This window comes from Cnephaeus nilssonii (assembly GCF_951640355.1).
Source record: "Cnephaeus nilssonii genome assembly, chromosome: 1".
Classification (NCBI taxonomy): Eukaryota; Metazoa; Chordata; class Mammalia; order Chiroptera; family Vespertilionidae; genus Cnephaeus; species Cnephaeus nilssonii.
This window is the reverse complement of record NC_137072.1, coordinates 103,593,002-103,605,268: the sequence shown is the minus strand read 5'-3', so window position 1 is coordinate 103,605,268 and position 12,267 is coordinate 103,593,002. Positions and strand designations below refer to the sequence as shown.

Sequence of the window (12,267 nt, the reverse complement as noted above, 5' to 3'; positions counted from 1 at the left end):
CGTGCACTGAGAGGCCACTGGTTTAGTTCCTGGTATGATTCCCATTAGGGGCACATGCCCAGGTTGCAGGCTTGATCCCCAGTAAGGGATGAGCAGGAGGCAGCCAATTGATGTTTCTCTCACTCTCCCCCTTTCCCTTTCTCTCACTTTAAAATCACTAAAAACATTTAAAAACAAAGAAAATCCTAAGGTTTTGTTTTGATACTCTTAAAACTTGTGCTCAAAAGGAGCAGAATTCTGACATAGTCTTTCTGATGATACAGAGTTAGATCTTGACTCTTCTGAATTATAGGATTTTGTTTTTTGAACTGGGAGGTGCTTTATTTTTTAAAAAGTTTTTACGTGAGGTATAATTGGCATGTAGCATTAGTTTCAGGTGCACAATATAATAATTTGATATTTGTGCACACTGCGAAATGATCACCACAATAAGTCTGGTTATCATCCATTATATATACAAAGTTATACAAATATATATATATTTTTCTTGTAATGAGATTTTTTTAAGGTTTACTCTCTTGCACCACAATATTATTGACTGTAGTCACCATGCGATGCATTAAGTCCCCATGATTTATTTATTTTATAACTGGAAGTTTGTAAAGGAAAGGACTGATTTATCTTTTTTAAAAGAAGTAAGTGTGAAAAAGGTAAAGGGATTAAGAAGTACAAATTGGCCATTAAAAATAGTCATGGGGATGTAAAGTACAACATAGTGAATATAGTCAATAATATTGTGGTAACTCTGCATGATGTCAGGTGGGTACTAGACTTACTGGGGTGATTACTAACTAAGTTACATAAATATGTAACCAGCCCTAGCTGGTTTGGCTCAGTGGATAGAGCATTGGCTTCAGACTGAAGGGTCCCGGGTTCGATTTCGGGTTGTTTGCTCAATCCCCAGTAGGGGGAGTGCAGGAGGCAGCCGATCAATAATTCTCTCATCATTATTTCTATTTCTCTCTTCCTCTCTCTTCCTCTCTGAAATCAATAAAAATATATTAAAACCCTATCTAATAAAAGGGTAATATGCAAATTAACCATCACTCCAATCCAAAATTGGTGGTGCCCATAGCCACAAGATGGTGGCGCCCCATCCTCTCAGCCCCGCCGGAGTCCCCCAGTCCCAGGGGGGTGGCCACTGAGAGCGGGCAGCGTGAGTGGCCTGGTGGAATGCTTGCTTTGTCACCGTGGTGATGAGGCAAGCGTCCTGTGCCCGGCCGCGGATGGGCCTCTGGGCCGCGGAGAGCCTCTGGGCAGCAGGCGTGGAGCGGCCAGGCCCCGCAGAGAGCTACTGGTGCACCGATTCGTGCGCAGGGCTACTAGTAAATAAATCAATATGTAACCACTATGCTATGTATCTGAAACTAATGTAATATTGAATGTCAGTTGTAATTGAAAAATACTTAACAGGTTTAAAAAAATTTTTTTTAAATAAGTGCGTCTAATTGTGACTCACTTTATTATTTTGATTTTCCAGCTTGAAACCAATCTATTGTACTCTTTCTTACCTGAAGTAACTCGGATGGCCAGAAAGTTTACTCACATTTCAGCTCTTTTGCAGGTATTTATTTATAGCTTCTTTTATGTGAATATCCTATATAATAAAAGACTAATATGCAAATTGACTAAATGGTGGAATGACCGGTCACTATGACATGCACTGACCACCAGGGGGAAGATGCTCAACACAGGAGCTGCCCCCTGGTGGTCAGTGCACACCCACAGGGGGAGCACTGCTCAGCCAGAAGCAGGGCTCACGGCTGATGAGCACAGTGGCAGTGGTGGGAGCCTCTCCCACTTCTGTGGCAACACTAAGGATGTCTGACTGATGGTTTACGGGGGAGCAGACCTAAGCCATCAGTCGAACATCCCCTGAGGGCTCCTGGACTGTGAAAGGGTACAGGCCGGGCTGAGGGACCCCCCCCCCCCAAGTACATGAATTTCATGCACCAGGCCTCTAGTTTACTATAAGTTTCTAATGTTCTATTAATAACAAACTTTAAAATTTTATTTTGTAAAGCTTACTATCTGTGGTAGAGGTATCTAGTCTGATAGATAATTTTTTAAAAATATATATTTTATTGATTTTTTTACAAAGAGGAAGGGAGAGGGAGAGAGAGTTAGAAACATCGATGAGAGAGAAACATCAATCAGCTGCCTCCTGCACAACCCCCACTGGGGATGTGCCCGCAACCAAGGTACATGCCCTTGACCGGAATCAACCTGGGACCTTTCAGTCCACAGGCTGACACTCTATCCACTGAGCCAAACCAGTTAGGGCTGGTAGATAACCTACAATGTCCATTAAAGCAAGACAAAAATTTAATAGAAAATCTGCTCCCATCCATCACTATTTCTCCAAAAAAAGAGAAAAAAGTAGTTTAAATCATTTTAAATATTCCCAGAAATAAAATAATATCTTGAAATTTTAAAAGTTTTATTATAAAGAAAGTATTATGGAAAACAGTATTATCAGTTAGCTTTGGTACTTAATAAATAGTGCCTGATTCTGTAGGTTGGTGTCTTAGTCGACAATTCAGTCTGGGGCTCAGATGGGAGGTTCTGTTGATCAGGACAGGGCGGGGCTTGGTCTTGCATGAGTGGTCAGCTGGCTGATCGAGGTGTCTCTTAGTTGTGATGCTTTGTCTAGGCTTCACCTTCTCATCTCACAGCAGGCTAGCCAGGCTTGTTCATGAAGTGGTGGCAGAGGCGGGGTATCAAGAATGCAAGAGGAAGCGTACAAGGCCAGCCCAGATTTAAGGGCTGGAGACATCCACTCTGTCTGGATAGAGGAGATACGTGGAATTGTAGCCTTTTTTTTTTTTTTTTTTTTTTCAGTCTCCCACACTCACTGATTGACTTGATGTCAAAGATTTTGGGAGATCAAAATCTTTTTAAAGATCCTGTTTGAAAATTGAATAGCTGACCAAACCAGCCTTTGGACAGTTCGTGTATGTAAGGCATACATGTCAAAATCTGGAGGGTATTTGTTTTACCAGATAAAAACTTAATTTAGGAATGTTTGATAGTTAAGCAATTATCAAATGTTAGCTACAGTCTTTTCCTCTGGCTTAACTGAGTTAAAAGTGATTGAAAGTAAATTCTGGATTTCTTTGAGACAGTGGACAGTAAGAAGCACACATTATTTAGTTAGCATATTGCCTTAAATACCTTTTACCATATTGATGTTTCCTTCTTTTTGTTAATAGTATGTAAATTTGTCACTGACATGTATGTGTGAAGCCTGGGAAGAAATTCTGATGCAGATGGATTCTCGTCTCACCAAGTTTGTGCAGGTAACGGGCCTGAGCCTCCTACACAGTGAAGAATGCTTGGTGTCCTTATTCACGCTACAAGGTGCATGAGAAAAATCAGTCTGATTTGCAAAAGGCTAAGATCAGGTTTTCTTTCACCTGTCTTGGTTTAACCTCAGGCTATTTTCTCAAAGAGAAAGGACTGTCTTCCCATTGGTATAGCTTAGATAAGGACAGGATGGTGAAGTGGGGCAGGTGGGGCTTGGGGAATAAGGACAGCTGTTAGAAGAGCTGATTGGCTGTTTCCTAGTAACTGACAGGTACATAATCCATTTGAGGCAAGGTTAAGGAGAAGGAAGGGCGTCATGCGCCTGTAATTTTGAATAAATATGCTTATAATTTAAAACATACGTATAATTTTATCCATTTTGTTCAGGAAAAGAACACAACCACATCAGTGCAAGATGAATTCATGCACTTGCTGTTGTGGGGGAAAGCTAGGTAATAAACTCATATTTGGTACTTCTGCTTTTTCTTCTTTTTTAAAGTAATTTTTTATTTAAAAAATATTCATTGTAAAAATATTTTTAAATTCTGACACACAAGAACAAAAGATAGTATATATCTTTTCTAGGCTTTTCTATTCACATACACATTTTTATGTAAATGTGATCATTTTGTATGTGTATAATATATATATTATGTATGTATTTTTAATGTATAAAAATTTAACAATTTTTATATAGCCAAATTAGTTTTTTCTTTAATAGTTTTGCCTTAGCATTAGTCTTAAAAAGAATTTTCCCATCTTACGAGTATTCAAAGATTGATTTGTGTTTTCTTCTGCGTTTTTTTTATAGTTTATTTTTTATTTCATTTACATGTCCCAGGTGTGATTTATTTGGTTAAATGAGTATTATACCTTCTCCTCACCGCTTTGAAATGCCACTTTAGCATATAGTAACTCCTCATACACACTTCAGTCTGTTTCTGGACTTCATTGCTTCCTTTTACCAGTACAACAGACGCTTGATTTTTGCTGGGCTGTTTCTTTTTGTTTATTTTGTTTAAAAATCTTGTTTATTATTTTAAATTTAAAAGGTTTAAATATTCAGATTTTGAATAGAGAAGACTTAAAAACACTTTCTTTTTCATTGTAGTGCTGAACTTCAGACCCTCTTAATGAACCAGTTAACAGTAAAGGTGTGTGTGGTTAAAGTGTCCGTGTTTCAGTGGCTATGAACACAGTCTTAATTTTTTTTTTGACTGGCATATCGTATCTTGCTTGCATATTAAATATATTTTCTTCTCTTCATTAGGGCTTAAAAAAGCTTGGCCAGTCTATAGAGTCCTCATATTCCAGTATACAAAAATTGGTCATAAGTCACTTACAGAGGTATGTAGGTTTTGTAGAATTCTTTGGTATTGCATTTGCATGTACTGGGTGTTGGTCTTCTTTCTATAGCCTTATCATCATCCGTCATTCTTTTTTTGAGCCTTTTCTAGTGAAAATTACTGCATTGGTATTTGAGGCGAATCTTGGAATATCCAAGATATAAGAAATCAGTCCTGTAATTCTGCTTTATGAACTTGTTTTCCAACATCTTTTCACCGGGCTAGGCCCTGGCTGGGCTGTTTCCTCACCCACCAATGAGGCATATTTTGAATAGGGCATATACCCTTTTGTGAGCAGTGAATTTAAGTATGTTTGTATATCATTTTTAAGTTTACAAAGCATGTTACGTACTTTTGCATTTAATACCTTAGAAAGTGTTGACTAGATTACCCTCGTTTTACATAAGAAGAAACAAGTTCAGAATGATCATGGCTGGTCCAGCGTTACCAAATGTCAGAGCTGGACCTTCTCCCAGATCTCTGGGTCCCTGCTGCTGCTCTCTCAGCCTCTCAGTGAATCAGTGGACAGGCGGATGCACACGCTCAGTGTTTGACTTAAATTTTGATAAATCCCTTTATGCTGAGTCCCCTAACCCTTCATCACCTTTCCCTTGGATCCCTGCAAGTACCCTTTGGACTGGTCTTCTCCAGTCCGCACCGTGCCCCTCAAACGTATCCCCCATGGTGGGTCTGAATATTTAGGAATGTTCAAGCAAGGTAAACGTTCAAGTAACACGGGCCTGATCATGTTACTCTTGCTTCAAAACTCCCAGTGCCTTCTCATTCCCAAGACCTTCGCGTGGCCGTTAGCACAGCGGCCTCTGCTGCACCCCCACTGATGGCCTTCTCAAACTTGACGTTTTTTTCTCCTACCTAATGCTTTCTTGCATCACTTTCTGGAACATTCCCACCCTGCTCTTCGCTTGGCACTCTTTAGCTCTTAGCTCAACTATCACTTGTTCAGAGAGGCCTTCCCTTATCCCCCAGGTTAGATTAGTTTCTTCCGTTATACACTGTGTACATTTCCTTCAAGGCGTTTATGTAGTTGAACGATGGAATGTCTGATTGTGTGGTAATCACCGTCTTCCCCATTAGACTGTTGGTGCCACGGGCACCCTTTCTCTTTCTTCGCCATTATGTTCCCACAGTGTCTAGCACAGTGCCTGTCCTAAATAAAGTTGGAGCTTAATAAATGCTTGCTGAATGTTAAATATAGAGCTGTTGAACGGACAAGATGATCATATGACTGTCTTAAAAGTGCCAGGAGTAACTGTGGAACAGGATTCGATTTTCTTGCAAAATTCAATCATCTTGGTCATGTTCTCATCTCAGCAGTTGCTGACCAAATGATTCTGCTACAGTTTTTAGCGATAATTTTGAGAAATAATTATTTCTCATAGAAAAAAATTTAAGTTACTTCCAGTTTTTATTTCTGAATATTCAGGAATGTTCAAGCTAGGTAGTAACTGCCTTCCTCCTTGCTGAAGGTAATGATGCTAATTTATTTCTGCTTCGTTTTAGTGGCTCAGAGTCTTTATTATACCATCTGAGTGAACTGAAAGGAATGGCTTCATGGAAACAAAAATATGAACCTCTTGGATTAGATGCTGCGGGAATTGAAGGTAGTAATTTCATTTTCCAACAGAGTGCATTAAACACACTTTACTTACCTGACAAATGATATTTACTTATTTCCTTTTAGATGCTATTACTGCTGTGGGCTCTTTCATACTCAAGGCAAATGAACTTCTTCAGTAAGTATTGGGGATACCTGGCATCACTGACCTGGGACTTTTTCCCCTTTCGCTTACAAATAAGAACTTAGCAAATTGTCATGATTTTCTTAAAACCAGTTTTAAAGTTTTTATGAAAATTATGCCTTGATTAAAATCAGCCAGTAGCACAGTGGTCTCATAACATAAAGTAGTATTGTCCTGTTCCCCTATCCCTACCCCGGCCCTGTCTCTAGGACCTTTTCACACTTTATAAGTGCTGCTATTTTTAGTTTGTCTGTAGGTTACCTCCATATTTCTAAATTGTATTGATTGTTAAAGAACTTTTTTTCTTAACTTTTTTCCTTTTTTTTTTTCTTTTTGCTGCCGGAGAGTTTTGATCATAGGTTTTACTGGGGATGGAAAGGTTAATGATAATGACCCACCTCTCCAGCACTGTTATGAAACTTAAGGCTTGGGAGGGGTTCTGAGACTTAGGAATGAAAAGTGCAGTATTATTTGCTTAGAGTAATTATCTTATAGGTGTAAACTTAAAGAGATTTTTAAAATGATATATATTCAGAAACAGTTTCATCAACATGAAGGTGACTTCCACTTCTAATAGTTTATTTTGGGGGTACATTTGCGTCAAGCACGAGGAAATTCAATTCTTGTGATTTGTTATTGTAAGGACAAAAATGTTAACTTCCAAAAATAATGTTCAGTGATATCGGAGGAGGTAACAGTACAGATTTATTATAATTTTCTGTTGGGGTTCATGTTTTTTCTTTCTGACCACTATTTTTTTTTTTTTAAACAAAGAATAATGCTGAAACCTTTTTTTGTTTTGTTTTGTTTTTTTTCTTGTTTCTTTTATTTGCAACGTTAGAAAAGGATTTCATGCTTTTACTGAATGCTAGGAGAGACTATTACATTTGTGGCAAGGCTGTTATAACCAGTTAGAATAGGAGTTATTTTATTTTTGAAAAGAATCAGGATTTGCTCTTTTGAAATTTTATTTTTAGGGGTATGTGTGAGTGATTTGTAAAATCTGTTCTAAACATGTCTTCAGATAGGATATAACAGGACAGTAAGGATTATTATATGCCACAATGAAAAATGTTACATGAACCTATGTAATAATTTCATTTTCGATTTATTTTTATCTCTTTAGAGTTATAGATAGTAGTATGAAAAACTTCAAAGCATTTTTTCGGTGGCTCTATGTGGGTAAGTTAAAGCATCCTTGTCATTTTCACACTTTTGTTTTTAAACTGTAGCAATATCAATCTAGAATATTTATTTTAGTAAAATTTCAAATACCTATAAAAGTAGAGAGAATAGTATAAATGAACCCCTTCACCCTTCACCCAGTTTCAGCTGTTTTCAACACATGGCCAGTCTTATTTCTTTATACATCCATCCACCCCCACATCCTCTCAGATGTAACGTGTAGCATTGGTTGTCTCTGTCACTCACTGATAATTAACCTTTGTTTAATGTATTTTTTAAACCTTATTCAAGGATATGTTTTTATTGATTTTTAGAGAGAGAGAGAGAGGAAGGGGAGGAGAGAGGGAAGGTGGGAGAGAGAGAGAGAAACATCAATGTGAGAGAGAAACATCAGTCAGTTGCCTCCCACATGCACCCGGACTAGAGATGCCCTTGACTGGGCATCAAATCTGTGACCCCTTGATGCACAGGATGATGCTCCAGCCCACTGAGCAATACCAGCCAGGGCTAATTACCCCCCCTTACCCCCCACCCCTTTTTTTTTCTTTTACCTTGTTTAACCCCTTAGGTTAAAATAACATTTTTGAGCCCAGCCACCATGGCTCAGTAGTTGAGCGTTGACGTATGAACCATGAGTTCATGGTCAATTCCCAGCAGGGCACATGCCCAGGTTTCAGGCTCGATCCCCAGTAGTGGTGTGCAGGAAGCAGCCAATCAATGATTCTCTCTCATCATTGATGTTTCTCTCCCTCTCCCTTCCTCTGTGAAATCAATAAAAAGATATTAAAAAATTTTTTTTGAATCCCTGTTATATATTAGGCATTGTTAGGTGTTAGAATTAATATATATAGAGAGAATAAAAAGACACAGCCTCTGCCCCTGAGTAGCTTATCTCCTGTTTTATACTTCGGTTTTCTGTCTCTAGATCTATGCCATACGGTAGCCACTAGCCACATGCGGCTATTTGAATTAGTTGAAGTTATATAAAGTTTTATGTTCAGTTCCTTCGTCATGCTAGACACATTTGAAGTGCTCAGAAGCCATGTGATTAGGGGCTACCGTGTTGGACAGCACAGACTAGATCATTTCCATCGTCACTTCCATTGGACACTGATGCTGTAGCTCAGTAGAATGCGGACACTTGTGGCCTTTTTTTTTTTTTTAAATCTCCACACGATCTTTGTATTTGTAGGTAATTAACAGATACTTATTAACTTGATATTAAAAATTTTAATGTTCACTTTACAGTATGTGCATATTTTATTGAGGCCCATTTGTACTGTTATTTTTGTGATCTCTCTTAAAACCTTTGGAATAATCCAGCATACATTTTCCTCCAACATATGCAAAATTTAGTTATAAATAGAATTTATCCCCTATTTGTTAACAACTGAGCAAACCTTCAGTTCTGATATTTGAAAACAAACTTCATACTGTCAGCCTAATATAATTGCTTTTGATAAAATAATGCGATCTGCAGATGTTGATATTGATAATCCTTAGATTTTTCTCAAAACTATACCAACGCTAGCCAGAATGGGGAGCCAGAGTGTTTCTCAGGCCAGCCTGTTATTTGATCAGAGTTGTTAATTAGAATGAATTACAGAAAACTTAGAAATAACTTTCTTTTACAGACGTAGGACTGTGGTTTTACTTATAATTTTTGGAGTAATTCAGGCAGCTTACATTCTTATTGCATGTCCCCACGGTAACAAGAAGCGGGATTAGAAGAGGCGTGAACTGCCGCTCAGGCCTTCTAGTTAGAGCAGGACGCTGTGGGAAGCACACTGGTTTGGGCACTGGGGCCTCATGGGAATCTGGCTCTGCCACCTTAGCTCTGTTAACCTGGGCTTGCTCTTGTGTAAAATGTCATCCTAATGAAAGCAGGGACTTCTTTATACGCGGTATCCCCAGCACCTGTGCTGCGCTTAATAAATAATTTTGGGAAGGATAAATGAATGAATGAGTATGGCTGGCTTTACCAATAATTTAGAAGTTTGAATTAAGAATAGTTTTAAAATCTGTATTTGCAGAAGTATATCCAACATGCCTTTTCATGACCAAACACAAGGAGCACATTCAAACACTGCTAAAGCACAGGCAGCCTACTTCATGACTTAGGGGCACGTAACACAGAAAACACAGTGTTGATGAAGATAGCCACAGATACTAAAGACTGTTTAAATAGACATAAATACATACACATGGATTGTAGTGCAAACTTCTTTACGTAGTGAATAAGCCCAAGGGAAAGAAACACGCCTGTGGTATTCTGAGGCTTTGGAGGAAAGGATTACTTGCAGATTTGAAGAGGAGAAACATCACCAGGGTAGAAGGAGGAATCCTAGCAAAAGCAGTCTTAGCACAAGGCAGCGGTTATATTTGTTTGTCTGGAGTGGCGGTGGGTTGGGCTGAAGGAGCAAATGAAAATTAAGAGTTTAGGATGATTAGCCCAACCGCTGGGAACCTAGAAATATAAACCAAATTTAAATTCTTGACCCTTTAGGATTTTAAAAAAATTTATTAAACTTACTGGGGTGACATGGGTTAATAAGATTATATTAAGTTTCAAGGGTACAGTTTTAACACTACATCATCTGTATATCGCATTGTGTCTTCACTACCCAAAACCAAGTCTTCCTTCACCATATTTGACCCCCTTTCCCTCCCTGTAGTTTTTAGAAGAAAATACGTTTTTCTTGGTGAAAAGAGGATATTGAAAATTGAAAATTTGGTCCAGTGAAACACATTAATTTTGGAAAAGCATCTATAATTAAAATTACGTTCGTAGTTTTTCTTTAAAGGTAGTTTTTAAATTTATATTTTCAGCAATGTTGAGAATGACAGAAGACCACGTGATTCCCGAGCTGAATAAGGTAGTCTATAACAGTATATTTCTCTCATGTGTTATCTATGCCCTCGTGGAGCTCAGCTTTGCTGGTTGTCTTGGTATTCTTATTATACAGTTATTAGTTAATAGGCTGTCAGGCTGTAGACATGAGACAGATCTTAGTAAGCCTTTTGTTTTTTATCTCACAAATACCTTTATTATGGCTAATCTTATGAGATTTAACCTTCTTAAATCTTAAGTACATTTCTATTTTCCTTGGAAATCTGGTACTTAGATATTCATACTTAATTTCTTTCGACTATAAGGATTGTGACAAATAGCAGTGCAGTCTCTTTCCAGGAAGATCCTACAGATTAGGTCAGAGTTCCCAAAGTGCAGCTCACTCATCCTCACCCCTGCCCAAACGGTCCGTTCTGAATAGATAGGCAATTTTGAGGCTGAAAAAACAGAGAGCAGTAAAATTAGCCTCGGTGGAATAAATGTAAGGGATTGCAGCTCAACACAAAGTAGATCTTCTGTGCTGTGGGTGGGGCCTGGACTTGTAATCCAGGAATGTTCACAGTTAGCTGTTCTAAGACATCACTCTGACCTTTATATTGGAAGATAAAAAATATGTTCATTGTTGGGGGGACCTAGATGTGTGCTTTTTGCGGGCTGAAGAACCTGGGTAAGGTAAAGGGAGGGGCATTGCGAGAAGCAGAGGCCAGCGCGGAAGCACGTGGTGCTGTGGAGTGCAGCCCTTATCTCAGGGGGAGGTGATTTACCTGGGCTTACAGTCCCCTCTCCCACAGGAGGGACTGCACTGGGCCCAGCATAGGCCTAGCACAGTGGTCGGCAAACTCATTAGTCAACAGAGCCAAATATCAACAGTACAACGATTGAAATTTCTTTTGAGAGCCAAATTTTTTAAACTTAAACTTCTTCTAATGCCACTTCTTCGAAATAGACTCGCCCAGGCCGTGGTATTTTGTGGAAGAGCCACACTCAAGGGGCCAAAGAGCCGCATGTGGCTCGCGAGCCGCAGTTTGCCGACCACTGGCCTAGCATGATAAACAACCGTGGCCATGAGGAGCTCTGGGGCTGTTGGAGTCACTGATTGGACAATGGGCTTAAGTGTTTAATGACATGCTTCTCAGAACCCCGGGATTTCATATGTTCAGAGTTACATAATCTGGGCTTCTATTGCTATTTCCTCAATGGAACTTTATTTGTCCGATGGCTTTTGGTAGATAGTAAAAAAGTCACATTTATTATTACATGATATTTCTTTTATTGGGAAGCTTTCTTTTATCTTGATCTGTTTTATCTTTGTTTTTGATAGATGACTCAAAAAGATATCACCTTTGTTGCTGAATTTCTTACTGAGCATTTCAATGAGGTAGGAAATTGGTATTTCTGTAATGCTGGTTTTTCTTCTTAATAATTGCAGTAGAGCTGGGTAATGGTAAGAAGTGGTCAAATTCAATGAAGTTTCATTGAAGGTCCTTAGCAGGTATGCTTTTAAAAATATTGAGCTAATTAATGGCAATATTTATTTATCTCACGCCTGTAAGTTGAACTTTTGTGTGTATGTGCGTCTTACAGTCCATGAAAGAGAAGAGTAACTGGCACTAACAGCTCTTCGTCACGCTTTTGGTTTAGCTGTAAGGTTGTGGGTGGGTGTGAGCTGAGTGATTGATTAAACTGTGCTTCTCCTCTCTAGGCCCCCGACCTTTACAATCGGAAAGGAAAATACTTCAATGTGGAAAAAGTCGGTCAGGTAAGGGCTTTGGATTTGACTTAGTTGTTTTATTTTTAATTTTTAAAAACTAATTTTAAA

The 12,267-nt window shown here is 38.7% G+C and overlaps 1 protein-coding gene across 2 annotated transcripts in view; it reads left to right on the top strand.

The window, feature by feature from the left end:
* Nucleotides 1-12,267, top strand: part of ANAPC4 (anaphase promoting complex subunit 4) — a 34,074-nt gene that overhangs the window by 10,790 nt on the left and 11,017 nt on the right. For both annotated transcript variants that reach the window (XM_079766674.1, XM_079766675.1), the window contains exons 11-21: nucleotides 1,481-1,564; nucleotides 3,213-3,299; nucleotides 3,694-3,758; nucleotides 4,418-4,460; nucleotides 4,577-4,653; nucleotides 6,174-6,274; nucleotides 6,355-6,406; nucleotides 7,539-7,594; nucleotides 10,427-10,473; nucleotides 11,770-11,826; nucleotides 12,151-12,207. In XM_079766674.1, the coding sequence (XP_079622800.1) occupies nucleotides 1,481-1,564; nucleotides 3,213-3,299; nucleotides 3,694-3,758; nucleotides 4,418-4,460; nucleotides 4,577-4,653; nucleotides 6,174-6,274; nucleotides 6,355-6,406; nucleotides 7,539-7,594; nucleotides 10,427-10,473; nucleotides 11,770-11,826; nucleotides 12,151-12,207 (726 nt within the window). The remainder of the gene's footprint in view (nucleotides 1-1,480; nucleotides 1,565-3,212; nucleotides 3,300-3,693; nucleotides 3,759-4,417; nucleotides 4,461-4,576; nucleotides 4,654-6,173; nucleotides 6,275-6,354; nucleotides 6,407-7,538; nucleotides 7,595-10,426; nucleotides 10,474-11,769; nucleotides 11,827-12,150; nucleotides 12,208-12,267) is intronic.